At 46.5% G+C, this 20,130-nt stretch overlaps 1 protein-coding gene across 3 annotated transcripts in view; it reads right to left on the bottom strand.

Moving 5' to 3' along the window:
• The window catches only part of LRFN2 (leucine rich repeat and fibronectin type III domain containing 2), a 738,594-nt gene that overhangs the window by 171,396 nt on the left and 547,068 nt on the right, over positions 1–20,130 (bottom strand). For all 3 annotated transcript variants that reach the window (XM_077485374.1, XM_077485373.1, XM_077485376.1), the window contains exon 4: positions 17,639–19,031. In XM_077485374.1, the coding sequence (XP_077341500.1) occupies positions 17,639–19,011 (1,373 nt within the window). In that variant the 5' untranslated portion in view covers positions 19,012–19,031. The remainder of the gene's footprint in view (positions 1–17,638; positions 19,032–20,130) is intronic.

The raw sequence follows: 20,130 nt of genomic DNA, 5'->3' as shown, positions 1-20,130 counted from the left end.
CGCCGGCAAAACGCAGCGTATTGCTGGCGGTTTTAACCCTTTCTCGGCTGCTAGCGGGGGGTAAATGCCCCCCGCTAGCTGCCGAAATGCGCCACAAATCCGGCGGTAACAATGCTAAAAATAGCGGCGTTTTACCGCCGATGCTATGGGCGGTGTGGTGTGAAAGGGGTCTAAAAATAGAGAGTTTACTATCGCTTTAAGGACCCCAGCACAGGCACAGCACAGTCCTTAGCAACCAGTGACATCACTTGCCCTATTCACTTACATGCCCAGGAAATCCCAGGGATAGTTAAAAAAAACAAAAAATAAAAATAAGCAGCGTTGGGTTCCACCATAGTCCATACTAGGCCTTGCAGGTCTGGTATGACTTTTAAGTGGAAACTGCATGCAAAAATCAAGGAAAAGTTTCCCTCTTCCCCCATGAACCATGACAGACCACGTGGATCATGGGTGGTACCTTGCCTGGCAAAGCACCTTCTCTCCATGACAAGGGTCTCTTTCCGACAACCCCCATGCTTTTACCCCCGCTAGCGGCCGAGAAAGGGTTAAAACCGCCGGCAATGCGCTGCAATAACACCGCAAATCCACTGGTAAAACGCTGCTAAAAATAGCGTGGGCGGTGTGGTGTGAAAGGGGTCTGAGGGCCATTGATCCTCTCCTAGATGTCAGGGCAGACAAACCTGCACCCTCAGTCTCGGTGCAAAAAAAACAACACAAATAAGTGCATTGTAAAGGCTCTGTCGGGGCTGGACTTAGTCCTTCCTTCTCAGAGCTGGCCGCTCACCTGTCGGCTAATTGCCAGCTCCTATCTCTCTCCACAGTTACTCAGCTGTTGATGATATCCTGCTCGTCAGTCCTGCCTACTTAAGCCACCCAGCCAAAGGATCTCTGCCTTCGCCTTGGTCAACATCACAAGAGACTATCTCCTGTGTACCTATTTAAAGACTTTCTTTGATGACATCCCTTCTGGCTCCAGATCCTGCTTGCTGTTCCACTACATTGATCCCTGATTTTCTGGTTTGGCTGACTATCCGTTCCGGTTACTGAACATTGGCTATGTTTTGACTACATTTGTTCTTTTTACTTTTATGATTAAACAAGTGTGATTTCTGTCTCAGACTGATTTCATGGTTTCTGACAGACTCATAATCAATAAGTTGATCCCCATCAAACAAAAAAAAAAAAATGAACCGTGAAATCTCAGCACACAAACAAATTGCATGAGGGTACAGTAATGAACCAACCTCCGAAGAGGAAGGGCCTCAATCCCAAAAGCCCCGGGGTGCAAGGCTCCTGAGAGGGGCATGACACTCTATGGCAGTGATGGCGAACCTTGGCACCCCAGATGTTTTGGAACTACATTTCCCATGATGCTCAACGACACTGCAGAGTGTATGAGCATCATGGGAAATGTAGTTCCAAAACATCTGGGGTGCCAAGGTTCACCATCACTGCTCTATGGTCTACCTAGGCTGAAACCAGCTTCCACAGGTTTCAGCCTAGGTAGACCATTGAGTGCCATGTCCTCTAAGTACTTGGTGGGGGCTTTCCAGAAGAGAGACTGACAGCTGGGAAGAGAAAAACGATCTGAAGGCCGCCGATCCTTCCCCTGACTTCAGGACAAGCCCCAACAAACATGCACCCTCAGTCTACAAAGTGCCTGTGATAACTGAGTGATAACTGAGTGAAATAAAAAGTGCCAATAGTAAGGCTGGGTTCACACTTATGAGAATTGAATGCAGATTACCTCGCATCCAATTCGAATGACAGGAGACTGTGACCTGCTCTCAATGGAGCCGGTTCACACATCTCCGGAGCGGCTGCGAAGTCCATTGCACAGAGGTCCTGTGTCTCTTTGGTTCTGTTTCAGGTCTGAATTCAGGAAAAAAATTGGGCCTGATTCGTCCCTAAAACAGAGAACAGGGACGCAGCGGACCCCTGTGCTGTCAGCTGCATCCGAATCAAGTGTGGACCCAGCCTAAGACACAAAGCAGCCCTTTCGGACAGTATTAATATGCTTCAGACAAAGCATAAGGCCGTCCAAAAGACATGTGCAAGAAAAGAAAAGCGATATGGCCGGTGAATCGCGCATGCGCGAGATCGGGAGGCGCATGCACCTCTCAAAAAACGAATCCAGGAAGAGATCCCGATTGGCCTTCACACGACCCACACGATCATGATGGCAACGGCCACAACAGGAGGCAGCAAATATTCAGTAAGAAATATATATCTTTGCTAAATACATAATATACCGTATATACTCGAGTATAAGCCGAGATTTTCAGCCTCTTTTTTGAGGCTGAAAGTGCCCCCCTCGGCTTATACTCGAGTCATCGCCGTCTGCCTACCCGATCAGCGTGTCGAGCAGACAGACGGCGGCCATTCTACTATTCAAAAGCCGCGCCTCCGTCTGTGATAGGCGGAACACTCAATTTCCCAGCAGTCAGTGGTCCGCCTATCACGGACATACGCTCATCCTCATACTACGGACGAGGATGAGAGGATGTCCGTGATAGGCGGAACACAGACTGCTGGGAAATTGAGGCGCCGACGAAGAGCGGCGATCCTGGCATGGCAGAAAGACGGAGGCTCGGGACGTGACGGAGGCTCGGCTCGGGACGGGACGGAGGCTCGGGACACAGGTAGGCTGGACACACAAGGCTGCACGGACACACACACAGGGATGGATGGACACACACACAGGGATGGATGGACACACACACAGGCATGGATGGACACACACACAGGCATGGATGGACACACACACAGGGATGGATGGACACACAGGGATGGATGGACACACAGGGATGGATGGACACACACACAGGCATGGATGGACACACACACAGGGATGGATGGACACACAGGGATGGATGGACACACACACAGGGATGGATGGACACACACACAGGGATGGACGGACACACAGGGATGGACGGACACACAGGGATGGACGGACACACAGGGATGGACGGACACACAGGGATGGACAGGCATGTCTCACCCTCGGCTTATACACGAGTCAATACGTTTCCCAGTTTTTTTGGGGTAATTTCGGCTTATATTCGGGTCGGCCTATACTCGAGTATATACGGTACATTGTATACTATTTTTTGAATAGTATAAGTAATAATGATAGGATCAATAAAAAAAAAAATAGAGTTTTCTCTGAAACACCGCTTTAAATAAATTTTCGTATTTTAGATACATTATATAAGTACATTATAACGCCAATAGTGTATAGACACGTCTCCAAATGTCTGATTCCAGGTCATTCAAGTTAGCTGGAAAGACATTAACCAGTTCCCGACTGGCGCACGACAATGTACGTCGGCAGAATGGCACGGGCAGGCAAACTGGCGTACAGGTACGTCCATTTGAAATTGCCGCCGCGCCATCGTGTGTGCGCCTCCGGCAACGCACGCGCGTGCCGGTCGGGACCCCCGTGAGGCCGGTCGCGGGTCCCGCGGACTCGATTGCCATGGGGATACCCGCGATTGTCTCACGGGGAGGAAGAACGGGGAGATGCGGAAATAAACAGCATTTCCCCGTTCTGCCTAGCAACAAGTGACACTGATCTCTGCTCCCTGTGATTGGAGCAGAGATCAGTGTTCACTAATAGTGAAATTCACACAGCCACGCCCCCCCCCCCCACAGTTAGTAACACGCCCCTAGGACACACTTAACCAGGGTTGGACTGACAACTCGTGGGGTCCCCGGGCAATAGTAGATTATAGGGCCACACAATATATACAAACATACACACACACAGTATACAATCACACAGTATACACAGACAAGTTTCTATTGGCTGAGAAGGTACTGGAGAGGTGGGGCAGCTATAATCTCTCGATTTTTAGACCAAAAGGATGTCGGTAAGAGACATTTCAAAGACAGATGTAAAAAAAAAAAACACAGATTTTTACATACTGTCCCTGGTTTTACTGAGGCTGGCAACCCTGATGGGGCCCCCTAGTGGCCCGGGGCCCTCGGGCAGTGCCCGAGTGGTCAAATGGTCAGTCCGCCCCTGCACTTAACCCCTACACTGCCACCCCCTGGTTAACCCCTTCACTGCCAGTGTCATTTACACAGGAATCACTGCATTTGTATAGCACTGATTGCTGTATAAATGACAATGGTCCCAAAAATGTGTCAAAAATGTCCGATGTGTCCGCCACAATGTCGCAGTCACAATAAAAATCACTAATCGCCGCCATTACTAGTAAAAAAAAAAAATTATTAATAAAAATGCCATAAAACTATCCCCTATTTTGTAAACGCTATGCATTTTGCGAAAACCAATCAATAATCGCTTATTGATGTAGAAGAATACGTATCGGCCTAAACTGAGGGAATTTTTTTTTTTTTTATATATATTTTTGGGGGATATTTATTATAGCAAAAAGTAAAAAATAATGTGTTTTTTTCAAAATTCTCGCTCTTTTTTTGTTTATAGCGCAAAAAATAAAAAATACAGAGGTGATCAAATACCACCAAAAGAAAGCTCCATTTGTGGGAAAAAAAGGATGTTGATTCTGTTTGGGAAACGACCGCGCAAATTGTCAGTTAAAGCGACGCAGTGCCGAATCGCAAAAAAGTGGTCTGGTCTTAAGCCAGCAAAATGGTCCGGGGGGGCTGAAAGTGGTTAATAAGATACAATCAAGCACATATTGCAACATTGCGTGGTGGCCCCGCCCACTCTTATCCTCCCGCCCAGAGGCCGGCCCCCGAGGGTTACTGCGGGCACCATTGCTAGTCCTGGAAGGAGCAGACGAGGGAGCTGAAGGTGTCTCTGCAGCACTTCTTTACATTTCCCTTCCATTTATTTAATTCTGGAATTGCCGCACCAGAGAAGCAGAGATGAGAAAATAATCCCGGTAATTATGATGATGTCATCTCTCCGGTGGAATCGTAAATCAACTCGTATTGGTCTGAGCTTCCAAAAGTTGACTGTTTATTTTCGGAGAATTTGATGTATGCGTGCCGCTTCCTCTCCCAGAACTTCCACAGCCAAGATAAATGAGATCATTAAGCTCCCCGGCGTCTGAGGAACATGAACTGACTCCGGCGCGGAATAACCGATCTTCACCCGCTCTCTTCGCCCACAAATGTCAGGAGACGAGCCGCAACTTTCTCCGTTCAATCACAGAACTGATCAGCAATTTGGGAACGCGTTAAAAAAGGGCGGTTTACAAGAAAGTTCTCTTTTAGCTCCGCCCACCCTGGGACAAGATCACCCCCCCCCCTCCCCCCCTTACATTTAATTTGTTACTTTTATTGATTTATTGATTTCTCTTACCTGTGCCTCCAAATTCACAGCTAACTCTTCACTCGCATTTCATTTTCATTTTTTTTTTCTTTTTTTTTTATTCTGTTTTTCATAATAATAATAATAATAATAATAGGAGATGAAAATAATAATAATAATAATTTTTCATCTCCTGAGTCTCCTAAAATGGAACTAAAAACTCTCTCAATCAACATGAACTGTTTGTAATTCTTATGCTGCTTGTATTAGTAAATAGATAGGAAGGCATATCACATTTTCTTTTCTTTTTTCCGTTACTTCCTGGTTTCTGGCCTAGGTCAAAATGATGTCATACATCCCAGGAGGTCTTCGTAGGAGGAGGGGCTTTCTCAGCTAAGGGGGATGGATTCCAGGAAGTAAATGCTGCATGAACCGTCTGCCCTTACTCAAGATGGCCTCCGACAGAAATGGGCCAAAATGAAGTCAAAAATCCCAGGAGTCTTCATAGGAGGAGCTCAGCTGAGTACACAATCCTGACTGCATGCCTGAGCTAAGAGCAGATGGATGCCATGCAATAAATTCTACGTGAACCATCTGCCCTTACCCAAGATGGCCTCAGCCAGAAATGCTAGAAAGTGATTTATCAGCAAAATAAAGCATGGAGACATGGATGGATGGATAGATGGAGACATGGATGGATGGATGGATAGATGGCTGGAGACATGGATGGATGGAGACATGGATGGATGGAGACATGGCTTGAGACATATATGGATGGATAGATGGAGACATGGATGGATCGAGACGTGGATGGATGGATGGAGACATGGATGGATAGATGGAGACATGGATGGATGGAGATATGGCTGGAGACATGGATGGAGACATGGATGGATGGATAGATGGAAACATGGATGGATCGAGACGTGGATGGATGGATGGAGACATGGATGGATGGAGACATGGATGGAGACATGGATGGATGGATGGAGATATGGATGGATAGATGGATGGATGGATGGATGGATGGAGACATGGATGAATAGATGGTGACATGGATGGATGGATGAAGACATAGATGGAGACATGGATGGATGGCTGGAGACATGGATGGATTGATGGAGACATGGATGGATGGAGACATGGCTGGAGACATGGATGGATGGATGGAGACATGGATGGATTGATGGAGACATGGATGGATGGATGGAGACATGGCTGGAGACATGGATGAATGGATGGAGACATGGATGGATGGATTGATGGATAGATAAATGGAGACATGGAAGGATGGAGACCTGGATGTATAGATGGTGACATGGATGGATGGATGGATGGAGACATGGATGGATGGAGACATAGATGGAGACATGGATGGATGGATGGATAGATGGAGACATGGATGGATGGATGGAGACATGGATGGATGGATGGAGACATGGATGGATGGAGACATGGATGGATGGATGGAGACATGGATGGATGGAGACATGGATGGATGGATGGAGACATGGATGGATGGATGGAGACATGGATGGATGGAGACATGGATGAATGAATGGATTATGGATTGGGGAGTTTGTTTTGAATATTAAAAAAAGAATGAGGTAGTTTTCGGTTTTATTGGTGCTCAGATACAGTTTAGTTCCCCTTTGACTCACATTTATTTTTCCTCTTGTTCTTGAATCATGTTATTTGTTTAATCCATTTTCTCCCCCCCCCCCCCCCCCGGTTCACACTACTGCGGCCTCTCGTGTGATTTGCTGCGACCTGCACTCCATTTCTGCGTCTTCCTTGGGACACGAGTGCCATAGACTGCGATGATAAAATAAAAGTCACAAGGAAGTTGTTTCTATTGTTTGTATGTTCAGTGATATGTGTCACACTCTGCATTGTTATGATTTGAAAAGGCCAAAGTCACAAAACATCAAAGCTCCATGAAAGTCGCAGCAAGTCCAATGCAAAGTCTCCTAACTCATACGCATGTGCTCTTTTTTTAAATTGTATTTAACCACTTAAGTTCCAGAGCCTTTTTCTACTTAAACCCCAGAATATTTTTTTCTGTTTTGGTGTTGTCTCGTTTTCACACATTTTAGCTCCCCATTGATCCACCACCAATCAAGCCAGCAATAAGACAAGCAAAAGGAAGGAGAGCTCTCATGGTGCAGTATAATGAATCACATCATATCAAACAGATCGTATTCAACACCCTGGAGGGCGTGATGATGTCTCCATGGAACTCCACCCAGCACGTTTCGTCCAAATGGACGTAATCAGTGGGTGAACGGAGAATGGATTGAGCACTACAAGAGCTATATAGACTTATCACATAGGAAGCAATAGAGGGCACTCTCACCCGCCAGTGACCGGAACCAACAAAAGTAAACATCTGCCATTTTAGAGAAGCCTAATAACAGGGCTATGAGATATGGAAATGTCCATAGCCATAAATATATATAAAAAAACAACAACTAATGAAAAATAAAAGATAAAATTATAAAATTTAAATTTAAATAAATATAAGTAAAAAAAAAAAAAAAAAAGATTGTCAATTTATTAGTACTAATGATGTAAGAGTGAGAGCGCCATCTAGAGGACATTTAACAAATGACACATACAATTACATAAAAATACCATAACAAAAAACCCATAATAAAACCAGCTTACAGCAGAATCAGTGGTGCACTAAGGGGTATCATCATAGGCGTGCGCACAGGGTCTGTCAGGTTTGCCAGTAGTGCCTGGGCACACCCTAATCACCCCATATGGAGCAGATTCCCCCTGTTTAGACCCCTGATATTTCACCAAAGCCCCCTAACAGGGCTCATAAATTAAAAAAAATAAAAAATAAAAACTACTGACACCGTCCACTGCTCTACTGACACCGCCCTCTGCTCTACTGACACCGTCCACTGCTCTACTGACACCGTCCTCTGCCCTACTGACACCATCTACTGCTCTACCAACACCGTACACTGCTCTACCGACACCGCACACTGCTCTACCGACACCGCACACTGCTCTACTGACACCGTCCACTGCTCTACTGACACCGTCCTCTGCCCTACTGACACCATCCACTGCTCTACCGACACCGTCCACTGCCCTACCAACACCGTACACTGCTCTACGGACACCGCACACTGCTCTACCGACACCGTCCACTGCTCTACCGACACCGTCCTCTGCTCTACCGACACCGTCCTCTGCCCTACTGACACCGTCCACTGCTCTACGGACACCGTCCACTTCTCTACTGACACCGTCCTCTGCTCTACCGACACCGTCCTCTGCTCTACCAACACCATCCATTTCTCTACTGACACCGTCCACTTCTCTACTGACACCGTCCTCTGCTCTATTGACACCGTCCTCTGCCCTACTGACACCGTCCACTGCTCTACGGACACCGTCCACTTCTCTACTGACACCGTCCTCTGCTCTACCGACACCGTCCTCTGCTCTACCAACACCGTCCATTTCTCTACTGACACCGTCCACTTCTCTACTGACACCGTCCTCTGCTCTATTGACACCGTCCTCTGCCCTACTGACACCATCCACTGCTCTACTGACACTGTCCACTGCTCTACTGACACCATCCACTGCTCTACTGACATCGCCCTCTGCTCTACTGACACCGCCCTCTGCTCTACTGACACCGTCCTCTGCTCTGCTGACACCGTCCACTGCTCTACTGACACTGTCCTCTGTTCTACTGACACCGTCCACTGCCCTACTGACACCATCCACTGCTCTACTGACACCGTCCTCTGCCCTACTGACACCGTCCTCTGCTCTACTGACACCATCCTCTGCTCTACCGACACCGTCCACTGCCCTACTGACACCTTCCACTGCCCTACTGACACCGTCCTCTGCTCTACTGACACCGTCCACTGCTCTACTGACACCGTCCACTGCCCTACTGACACTGTCCTCTGCTCTACTGACACCGTCCTCTGCTCTACTGACACCGTCCACTGCCCTACTGACACCTTCCACTGCCCTACTGACACTGTCCTCTGCTCTACTGACACCGCCCTCTGCTCTACTGACACCGTCCACTGCTCTACTGACACCGTCCACTGCTCTACTGACACTGTCCTCTGCTCTACTGACACCGTCCTCTGCTCTACTGACACCATCCTCTGCTCTACTGACACCGTCCACTGCTCTACTGACACCGTCCACTGCTCTACTGACACCGTCCTCTGCTCTACTGACACCGTCCACTGCTCTACTGACACCGTCCACTGCTCTACTGACACCGTCCTCTGCTCTACTGACACCGTCCTCTGCTCTATTGACACCATCCTCTGCTCTACTGACACCGTCCACTGCTCTACTGACACCGTCCACTGCTCTACTGACACCGTCCTCTGCTCTACTGACACCGTCCTCTGCTCTACTGACACCGTCCACTGCCCTACTCACACCGTCCACTACTCTGCTGACACCGTCCACTGCTCCACATCACCCCGGTACAACCACATGGTGCAAAATCACATACCTGTACTTCATTCTGCTTCAAGTGCTTCAATATTTACCAAATTCCCTTATAATTCACCCTTAACCACTTGCCGACTGGCTCACGCCGATAGACGTCGGCAGAAGGGCACGTACAGGTATATTAACGTACCTGTACGTTGCCCTTTAAGAAGCGGCTTGCGGGCGCGTGCCTGCCGCAAGCTTCGTGAGTAGGATTGTGGGTCTCACGGACTTGATGTTCGCAGGGATACCCGCGATCGTCTCACGGAGAGGAAGAACGGGGAGATGCTAATGTAAACAAGGCATTTCCCCGTTCTGCCTAGTGACAGGACACTAATCACTGCTCCCTGTCATCGGGAGTGGTGATCAGTGTTGTCACACACACCTCCTCCCCCCAGAGTTAGAATCATTCCCTAGGATACACTTAACCCCTATAGCACCCCTAGTGGTTAACTCCTTCACTGCCAGTCACATTTACACAGTAACAGATGCATTTTTAATTGCACTGATCGCTGTATAAATGTGAATGGTCCCAAAATAGCACCAAAAGTGTCCGATGTGTCCGCCATAATGTTGCAGTCATGATAAAAATCGCAGATCGCCGCCATTACTAGTAAAAAAAAAATTCATAAAAATACAGTAAAACTATCCCCTATTGTGTAGACGCTATAACTTTTGCGCAAACCAATCAATATACGCTTATTGTGATTTTTATTTTTTTTACCAAAAATATGTAGAAGAATACGTATCGGCCTAAACTGAGAAAGAAATTTTTTTTTATATATATTTTTTGGGGATATTTATTATAGCAAAAAAAAAGTTAAAAATATTGTTTTTTTTTTCAAAATTGTCGCTCTTTTTTTGTTTATAGTGCAAAAAACAAACAAACGCAGAGGTGATCAAATACCACCAAAAGAAAGCTCTATTTGTGGGGAAAAAAAGGACGCCAATTTTGTTTGGGAGCCACGTCGCACGACCGCGCAATTGTCAGTTAAAGCGACGCAGTGCCGAATCGCAAAAAGTGCTCTGGTCTTTGGCCAGCCAAACGGTCCGGGGCTGAAGTGGTTGAATAAAAAATATGAATAAAATATGAATAAAAGATAAAGATTTTTTTTTTGTATACAAACTTTTTTTTTTTTTATTTAGAGAAATATGATAGTACAGGGGAATATTGCATATTAAAAAATACAGCAAGTGATACATTGTCACCATATTATGGAGGTTCGCTTGTTCATCGGCCGGGGGGGGGGGGGGGGGAGCGGTGAAGCGGTTAATTTTTGGTTTGACTTCACCGAGACATTGAGGAAAAATAAAAAACCGAGCTCAGCCTTTCACTTTGAAAGAAGAGAAGGTTATGTAATATTTACAATTGGGGAATCGGTCTGTGATGAGCAAATTAAGATTTAAATTATGTATTAATTGGAATTTAAATTGGTGTAAAATGTGACTGCCAATCTGAATATAATGGGGATTTGTAATCAGGATTATCCTCCGCAGTGCAGGCCAAGAAAACGATATCGTCACAAGGATCTTATTACCGCAACTTTGTTTTTTTTGGGGTGTTTTTTTTTATTGTGTTTCTATGGGGAACAACATGTGGCATTTTGGAAAATGTTACCCGGATTCTCATACAAGCTTCTGAAATGTGACAGTACTGTATGCAATTCCCAAAGAGAATTCTGATACATTGTTATATCAATCTCACAATATAATACCCTCCCTAATCCCCCCCCCCCCCCCAGTGTTGTGGTAAAAGCTAACTCTCTTTAACTCCTTCAATACCAGGAACTTTCACCCCCTTCCTGCCCAGGCCAATTTTCAGCTTTCGATGCGGTCACACTTTGAATGACAATTGCGCGGTCATACAACACTGCACACATATGAGATTGTTATCATTTTTTTGAGACAGATAGAGCTTTCTTTTGGTGGGATTTAATCACCACTGAGACTGAAAAATTTTGAAACATAAAAAATGTTTTTCTTAGCACTGATGGGCACCAATGAGGCTTCCCTGATGAGCACTGATTGGCTGCACTGAAGAGCACTGGTAGGCTGCACTGATGGGTACCAATGAGGCTTCCCTTATGAGCACTGATTGGCTGCACTGAAGAGCACTGGTAGACTGCACTGATGGGCACCAATGAGGCTTCCCTGATGAGCACTTATTGGCTGCACTGAAGAGCACTGGTAGGCTGCACTGATGGGCACCAATGAGGCTTCTCTTATGAGCAATGATTGGCTGCACTGATGAGCACTGGTAGGCTGCACTGATGGGCACCAATGAGGCTTCCCTTATGAGCACTGATTGGCTGCACTGAAGAGCACTGGTAGGCTGCACTGATGGGCACCAATGAGGCTTCCCTGATGATCACTGATTGGCTGCACTGAAGAGCACTGGTAGGCTGCACTGATGGGCACCAATGAGGCTTCTCTTATGAGCACTGATTGGCTGCACTGAAGAGCACTGGTAGGCTGCACTGATGGGCACCAATGAGGCTTCCCTGATGAGCACTGATTGGCTGCACTGAAGAGCACTGGTAGGCTGCACTGATGGGCACCAATGAAGCTGCACTGATGAGCACTGATTGGCTGAACTGAAGAGCACTGATAGGCTGCACTGATAGGCAGCAGCTGATGGGCACCAATGAGAATGCACTGATGAGCACTGATTGGCTGAACTGAAGAGCACTGATAGGCTGCATTGATGGATACCAATGAGGCTGCACTGATTGGCTGCACTGATGGGCACCAATGAGGCTGCACTGATAGGCAGCAGCTGATGGGTACCAATGAGGCTGCACTGATGAGCACTGATAAGCTCCACTGATGGGCACCAATGAGGCTGCACTAATGGGCACCACTGAGGCTACACTGATATGGGCAATGATAGGCAAGACTGAAGGGCTCCAATGAGGCGGCACTGATAAGCTGCACTAATGGACAATGATGAGGCTGCACTGTTAAGGCATCACTGATGGGCACTGATGGGCATCACTGATGGGGCTGCACAGATAATCAAGGCACTGATTATCAATGAAAATGGCACCTGTGACTGGTAAGCCAGTTATCAGCTTTCCTTTCCTGACACTGACAGCGGTGAGGAAATGCTGATAACCGGTAATTGTTCACATGTGATCGGATGTGATTGGACACAGCCGATCACATTGTAAAGAGCCCATGTCATTGGCTCTTTACCCTGACCAGTGTCTGAGGGACAAAGCTCAGTACCGATCGATTTTGGTAGGAACCTCATGCCAAATATAAAATAAAAAAATAAAAAATAAATTGGAAAAATAAAAGCTGGCATCTAACTCCTGCGGGGGTAAGCACCCAATGGAGGTTTGTCTCACCCTCGGAAGCCCATAGGTCAATATGCCCCTCTTTTCTTTTGAAGACATGTGTCATCTTTTATTTTTTGTTACCAGCCACCAAAATTTCACCGGCTCCCTCACACTCGACGTGAGCTAATTGTTTCCTGAAATCATCCTTCTTGTCATTTTCAATTCCCGTCTTTGTCTTTGCCGGTGGCGCTTCATGTAAGAGGAGATAAATTCGACACAAATAGAAGTAAATATGGATTCTGCCCCCGTAGTGCTCAAAAACAAGAACTGGAAGGCAAGGGCAATGCTGCTTTGATAAGGACTTACCCTTCGCCGGCAATTTGGAGACATAATTGCTAATCTACTGTATTCCTTCAAGAATAAAGACCATAACTCTTCCTAGGGAAAGAAAGCACTTGGTGGTGGTGGTGGGGTCCCTGTGGAGGTCCATGTGCTTCTATGAAATAATATTATGACCACCCACCATATCCCTATCGAGGCATGGACTCCGCTGGACCTCTGAAGGTACGCTGTGGTATCTGGCAACAAGCCACCAGTAGCAGATCCTTTAAGTCCTGTAAGTTGTGTGGTGGGGCTTCCATAGATCAGACTTGTTTTTCCATCACATCCCATAGATGCTCGATAGCAGAGGTCTCCAAACTGCGGCCCAGGGGCCGGATGCTGCCCTTTGATTGCCTTCATCTGACCCTTGGGACATTATTGAATCCACTGACACTATCAAAAGGGCACAATTCCTTCCACTGACACCAATGATGGGCCACTATTCCTTCCACTGACACCAACAATGGGGCTCAATTCCTTCCACTGACACCAATGATGGGCCACTATTCCTTCCACTGACACAAACAATGGGGCTCAATTCCTTCAACCGACACCAATGATGGGGCACTATTCTTCCCTCTGACACCAACAATGGGGCACAATTCCTTCCACAGACACCAATGATGGGCCACTATTCCTTCCACTGACACCAACAATGGGGCTCCATTCCTTCAACTGACATCAATGATGGGGCACTATTCTTCCCTCTGACACCAACAATGGGGCACAATTCCTTCCACAGACACCAATGATGGGCCATTATTCCTTCCACTGACACCAACAATGGGGCACAATTCCTCCAACCGACACCAATGATGGGGCACTATTCTTTCCTCTGACACCAACAATGGGTCACAATTCCTCCCACTGACACCAACAATGGGGCACTATTGCTTCTATTGACACTAATTATCGGGCACAATTCCTTCCATGGATACCAATGCTGGGCCACTATTACGCCAACTGACACCAAAAATGGGGCATTATTTCTCCCACTGACACCAACGATGGGGCACTATTCCTCTCACTAACACCAAAAATGGGACACTATTCCTCCCACTGACCCCAACAATGAGGCACTATTCCTCCCACTGACCCCAACAATGAGGCACTATTCCTCCCACTGACACCATCAAAAGGGCACAATTCCTTCCATTGATACCAACGATGGGGTAAAATTCCTTCCATTGATACCAAAAATGGGACACAATTCCTCCCACTGACACCAGCGATGGGGCAGAATTCTTTCCATTGACACCAATGATGGCCAGGCCTCCAGTGGGAGGATGGCTATTCGTTGTTGTGTTCCTCAAACCATTGTAGGTGCTTTTGGCTGTGGACATGGGTCAGCATGGGCACCCTGACCGGTCTGCGGCTACACAGACCTCATACAAAACAACCTGCGATGCTCTGTGTATTCTGACACCGTTCCATCAGAACCGGCATTACCTTTTTTAAGCAAATTTGAGCTCCAGTAGTAGTCTGAACACAAAGACCTACACGGCAGGACCACCAGGTATTATTTTAATAAAAACTGCATTGTAGGAAAAGCGCACAGCTGAGGTGCCATTTTACTGCCCCCCCCCCCCCACCAACGGCTCCTTGATGACCTGAAAAGGCATGCCACACAACAAAACCAGGAGTTTTACTCCCTGTCGCATTTTGTGGGCATTACCACCCATCCTATGTGACCCAAATCAAGTGAATGGGGCCGCTCTACAATCACGGATGTGGTATGGTGGCGTGGCATGGTGGTGTGGTACGGTGGTGTGGTGCAGTGGTGTGGTGCGGTGGTGTGGCACGGTAGTGGGGCATGGTTATGTGGTACAGTGGTGTGGCATGGTGTTGTGGTATAGTGGTGTGGTACGGTGGTGTGGTATGGTGGGGTGGCATGGTGGTGTAGTGTGGTACAGTGGTGTGGCATGGCGGTGTGGTACAGTGGTGTGGCATGGCGGTGTGGTACAGTGGTGTGGCATGGCGGTGTGGTACAGTGGTGTGGCATGGCGGTGTGGTACGGTGGTGTGGCATGGTGGTGTGGTACGGTGGTGTAGTGTGGTACAGTGGTGTGGTAAGGTCATGTGGCATGGTGGTGTGGTACGGTGGTGTGGTATGGCAGTGTGCTACAGTGGTGTGGTAAGGTGGTGTGGCATGGTGATGTGGTACAGTGGTGTGGTATGGTGCTGTGGTACAGTGGTGTAGTGTGGTACAGTGGTGTGGCATGGCGGTGTGGTACAGTGGTGTGGTACGTGGTGTGGCATGTCGGTGCAGAATTCAAGGAGTTAAACAGGAGGTGAAAAGGTTAGATATTGCCTCCTCACCATCTGGCAAACTCCCTTATTGTGTGTTCATGTGATATAATTACTCGAAGAAGGGTGATTGATGTGAATGTATTAGTATTGTACAAGGCTACTTGTTGGCGCTAAATAAATGCCTGTAAACGAGGGGGGTGGGGGGTTTTCATAGAGATTAGGTGCGGGTACTCCCCCCTTCCGAATCACTCCGTCTCCACCCCTCCCCCACCCATCTCTGAGTACCGTTCCTTGGTTCCACCCCCAACGCATTAACCAGTACTGCCCCTTTTAGAAGTAATTTCTATGGAATGCGTTAATGATAACAAGAAAGGCAGAAAAATAGATCCCCTGTGGTCAGCAGCAATATACCCCCCGCCCCCCTCCAGCAACAATAGATCCCCCACAACAACAATAGATTCCATAAGCAACAGTAGATTCCTTCAGCAACAATAGACTCCCCAGCAACAATAGATCACCCAAAAACAGTAGACCCCACCTTGACAAAATACCCCCAGTAACAATGGATCCACCCCAGCAACAATAGACCTCCGGTAGCAACAATAGATCTCCCAAAAGCCAGCTTCAACAGACCCCCCCCCCCAGCAGCCAGCAAACAACAGACCTTCCAGCACACCCCTTGCTTGAGGTGCTTGTGTTCTCCTGCATTTCCGGTTGAAAAAGATCTTTGCCTGTAATAAATAAATGCATACTTCCTGGGAAAAGTTGCAAGCAATTACAATCGCCCCTACACACCTGATATCTTCTTTATAAAAGCCATTTGTTTTGTTGGGGGCCCCATATTTCTAAAGGGGCTCTTTTATTCTCCAGTCTTTCAACAAACCAATTGATATCCCTCTTGGCTTTGGAAACGGAATGGATCATACATGAAAATATAATCAATAATATAAATAGGAGATCGAATTCTTGGCACAACTGGCAGGACTATAGATGGTACATGAAGTGCTCATAATACCACACGCACACTGCAGAGGTTATTGGATTATCAAATAGCCAATAATGTTCTAGCACAGCAATCTAGGAAGCATTAACTAATCTTTTTACAATTTAATCAACATCGGCATTGGAAATAACCAAACGTTTTTTATTTCAGACTTGGCCCCTGTACACACGGTTGGAGATTTCGACAACCAAATCTGTCGGATTTTGTCCGAAACTGTTGCATACACACGGTCGGACTAAGTTGTCGAAAAATCCGATCATTCAGAACGTGATGACGTAATTTCGTTACGATGGGACTACATTCAGGCTAGTAGCCAATAGCTTTGGTGTAGGAATTTGATCTGAGCATGCGTGGCACTTGGTCCGATCGGAATTCTCTACACATGATCGGAGTATGTCCTATCGGACCAGTTGGTCGGGAAATATTTCCAACAAGTTGGAAAATTGGGTCCGACGGATATTCCGACGGAATCAGTCCGATGCATACCACACACAGTCGGATTATCCGACAACACGGTGTCCGATAGGACACATTCCGACAGATTCTCCGACCCGTGTGTACAAGGGCTTGGAGTTTTCCTTCAGCTTGTAAAGTAGACCTCAACCATTTTTTTTGTCCGTGGAATTGTAAGAACATTACGATGACATTGTTTAAGCTTCAAACTTTGTGATGTCAAGACAAGTCGAGTAGCGTTTGCGAAAAAATTTGAGTGACATTCCCAAAACCTACCGAGAACCGCAGAAGTCCGGCGATGTCTGTTGAGTAGCGCAGTTCTCCGGAATTAAGTCAATATATATATATATCAGAAAATTGGTTTTCCAAAGAAAAAAAAAAGAACTCTTACCTTTCTGTCTTTTCATACATTTTGTACAATTTTCTTGCTTATTTCTCATGTAGTTTTAACATCCTGAAAAGACTTTTCAAAAAGGAAAGACGTTTTTAAAAAAAAAAAAAAAGAAAATTATAAAATCGAAATATACTTTACCTGTAGATGAGAACTTCATCATCTGAGCAATTGTACTGCAGTTGGTACATTTTAACTTTTGGGGCAGACTTGCTTACTGACCACTTAACCAAAGCCGTGGTAGTCGTCACTTCCGACACCACGACAGCCTTCTCTGGTTGAGTCTTGACTTCTCCTCTGTTGGACTTGGTGGAACTGGTAATGTCGGAAAGCCTCGATTTAGGCGGCGCCGTTTTGTTGGTGCCGTTGCTCAGATGCGGCAGCTGAACGATGGATAACTCAACGGGGGCTGTCAACTCGCCCGCGGCATTCGCTGCTATGCAGGTAAAGGTTCCATAATCCTTGGATGTGGTTATTAAAATATCTAGGGTACCGTTGTCGTAGACTGCTGTTCTCGAAGTGTTGCCAATTAGGCGACCATCGGGGGCCACCCAATGTATGACCGGAGGGGGGTCTCCAATCGCTTTACACTTTAGAGACGCGGTTTGTCCTTCAAGGACAAGCAGCTTCTGAGTGTGTTGGGTAATCAAGGGTGGTTCACAGACAAATTCCTCTTCGCGGACGTACCAAAAATACCTTCCTTTTAGAGCAGAGGGTGAAGCGCACGTCTCCATGTCATCTTCTCTCTCCAGCCTCCGGAGCCAGAGAAGCTCACAGTTACAATGAAGTGGGTTCCCCCCAAAGCTGAGAGACAAGGGAGGGAGAAAAGGCGTAGCAGAAATCATGGATGTTTGTGACCTTGCAAATATTGGGTCGGGAGGTAGTTTTTGTAGCCTGTTCGAAGTCAGATCAAGCCTGGCCAACTTATTCAGGTCCTGAAACGTACCCTCCGTAATATAATACAGAAGGTTGTGGTCCAAACTTAGCTGATGCAGATTAATCATCCGTCTGATGGCATCCCAAGGAATCGTTTTGAGATTATTGTAAGAAAGGTCAAGATCCTCCAAAGTCTGTAAAATATCTTCGAATGCATCCTCCGCGATACTGTTCAATTGGTTATTATTCATAATCAGGTGCTGGAGATTGATTAGCCCTCGAAATACGTCATCTCCAAGGCTGGTCATCCTGTTAGCATCTAGGTGCAAAGATCGAAGGCTCTCTAGGTCCACAAAAGAAAAAGGTTGGATATAACTGATGGTGTTTCTAGACAAGGTCAGGTCTACCAGGCCAGTCATGTTGGCAAAGTCTTGCCGACTGATGCTTATGATAAAATTGCCCCCAAGTCGAAGTTCAACTGTCCTTCGGTCAATGTCTACTGGTACAAAAAGTAATCCTTTCGTTGGACACAACGTTCCCAGGGACTCCGACAAGTTTTGACACACACAGTATTTTGGACATGAGTTGACCATCACTGTCATTCCAAATACCAGAAGACCGCAGAGGATTTTTTCCATTGTAAGTCAGGCAATGATACCTGCAACGAGAAGAGAAAAAAAAAAGAGATGCTATTATTAACATGACGTACATTACCTTGTCGGTCATTATACAATGTGAGTTATTTTGTAGCAAATGCTTTTATCAACGCATCTCTTTGTCTACAAATTTCTTTTAGCCATTTCACAACATCAAAGAAATAATAATAAAGCCGATGGTGTGCTCTGAATACAGATGAGCAGATTGAGCTCGCTGGAAACTGAAATTCCATGCATGCTCTGTCTCCACAAGAAGGTGGCATCTCAAAAACACTGCCGCTAGAATAATTGTACATAATACCAAGATGGCATGGAATACTCACCTCCCCCTTTTTTTCTTTTACTTTACATCAAAAATTCATGTTTATCAAACACATACAGGATTTTCAGGAGAAAAATACGTTAACCGCTTGCTGACCAACCTATAGCAGTTATACACATATAAACTATATTGCCAAAAGTATTGGGACACCTGCCTTTACATGCACATAAAATTTAATGGCATCCCAGTCTTAGCCCCTTGTACACACGGTCGGAGATTTCGACAACCAAATCCGTCGGATCTTGTCCAAAACTGTTGCATACACACGGTCGGACAAAGTTGTCGAAAAATCCGATCTTTCAGAACGTGATGACGTAATTTCGTTACGACGGGACTACGTTCAGGCTAGTAGCCAATAGCTTTGGTGTAGGAATTTGATCTGAGCATGCGTGGCACTTTGTCCGATCGGAATTCTCTACACATGATCGGAGTATGTCCGATTGGACCAGTTTGTCGGAAAATATTTCCAACAAGTTGGAAAACTGGGTCCGACGGACATTCCGACGGAAACAGTCCAATGCATACCACACACAGTCGGATTATCCGACGACACGGTCCGATAGGACACATTCCGACGGATTCTCAGACCGTATGTACAAAGGCTAAGTCCGTAGGGTTCAATATTGAGTTGCCCCCCCCCCCCCCGTTTAGATATAACAGCTTCAACTCTTCTGGGAAGGCCGTCCACAAGGTTTAGGAGTGTGTCTATGGGAATGTTTGACCATTCTTCCAGATGCCCATTTGTGAGGTCAGGCACTGATGTTGGACGAGGAGGCCTG

The sequence above is a fragment of the Lithobates pipiens genome, unplaced genomic scaffold (genome assembly GCF_037356315.1).
Source record: "Lithobates pipiens isolate NorthernLeopardFrog02 unplaced genomic scaffold, aLitPip1_a1.2 Scaffold_18, whole genome shotgun sequence".
Classification (NCBI taxonomy): domain Eukaryota; kingdom Metazoa; phylum Chordata; class Amphibia; order Anura; family Ranidae; genus Lithobates; species Lithobates pipiens.
Note: the sequence above shows the minus strand (reverse complement) of the source record. Positions and strands in the feature narration are given on the sequence as shown.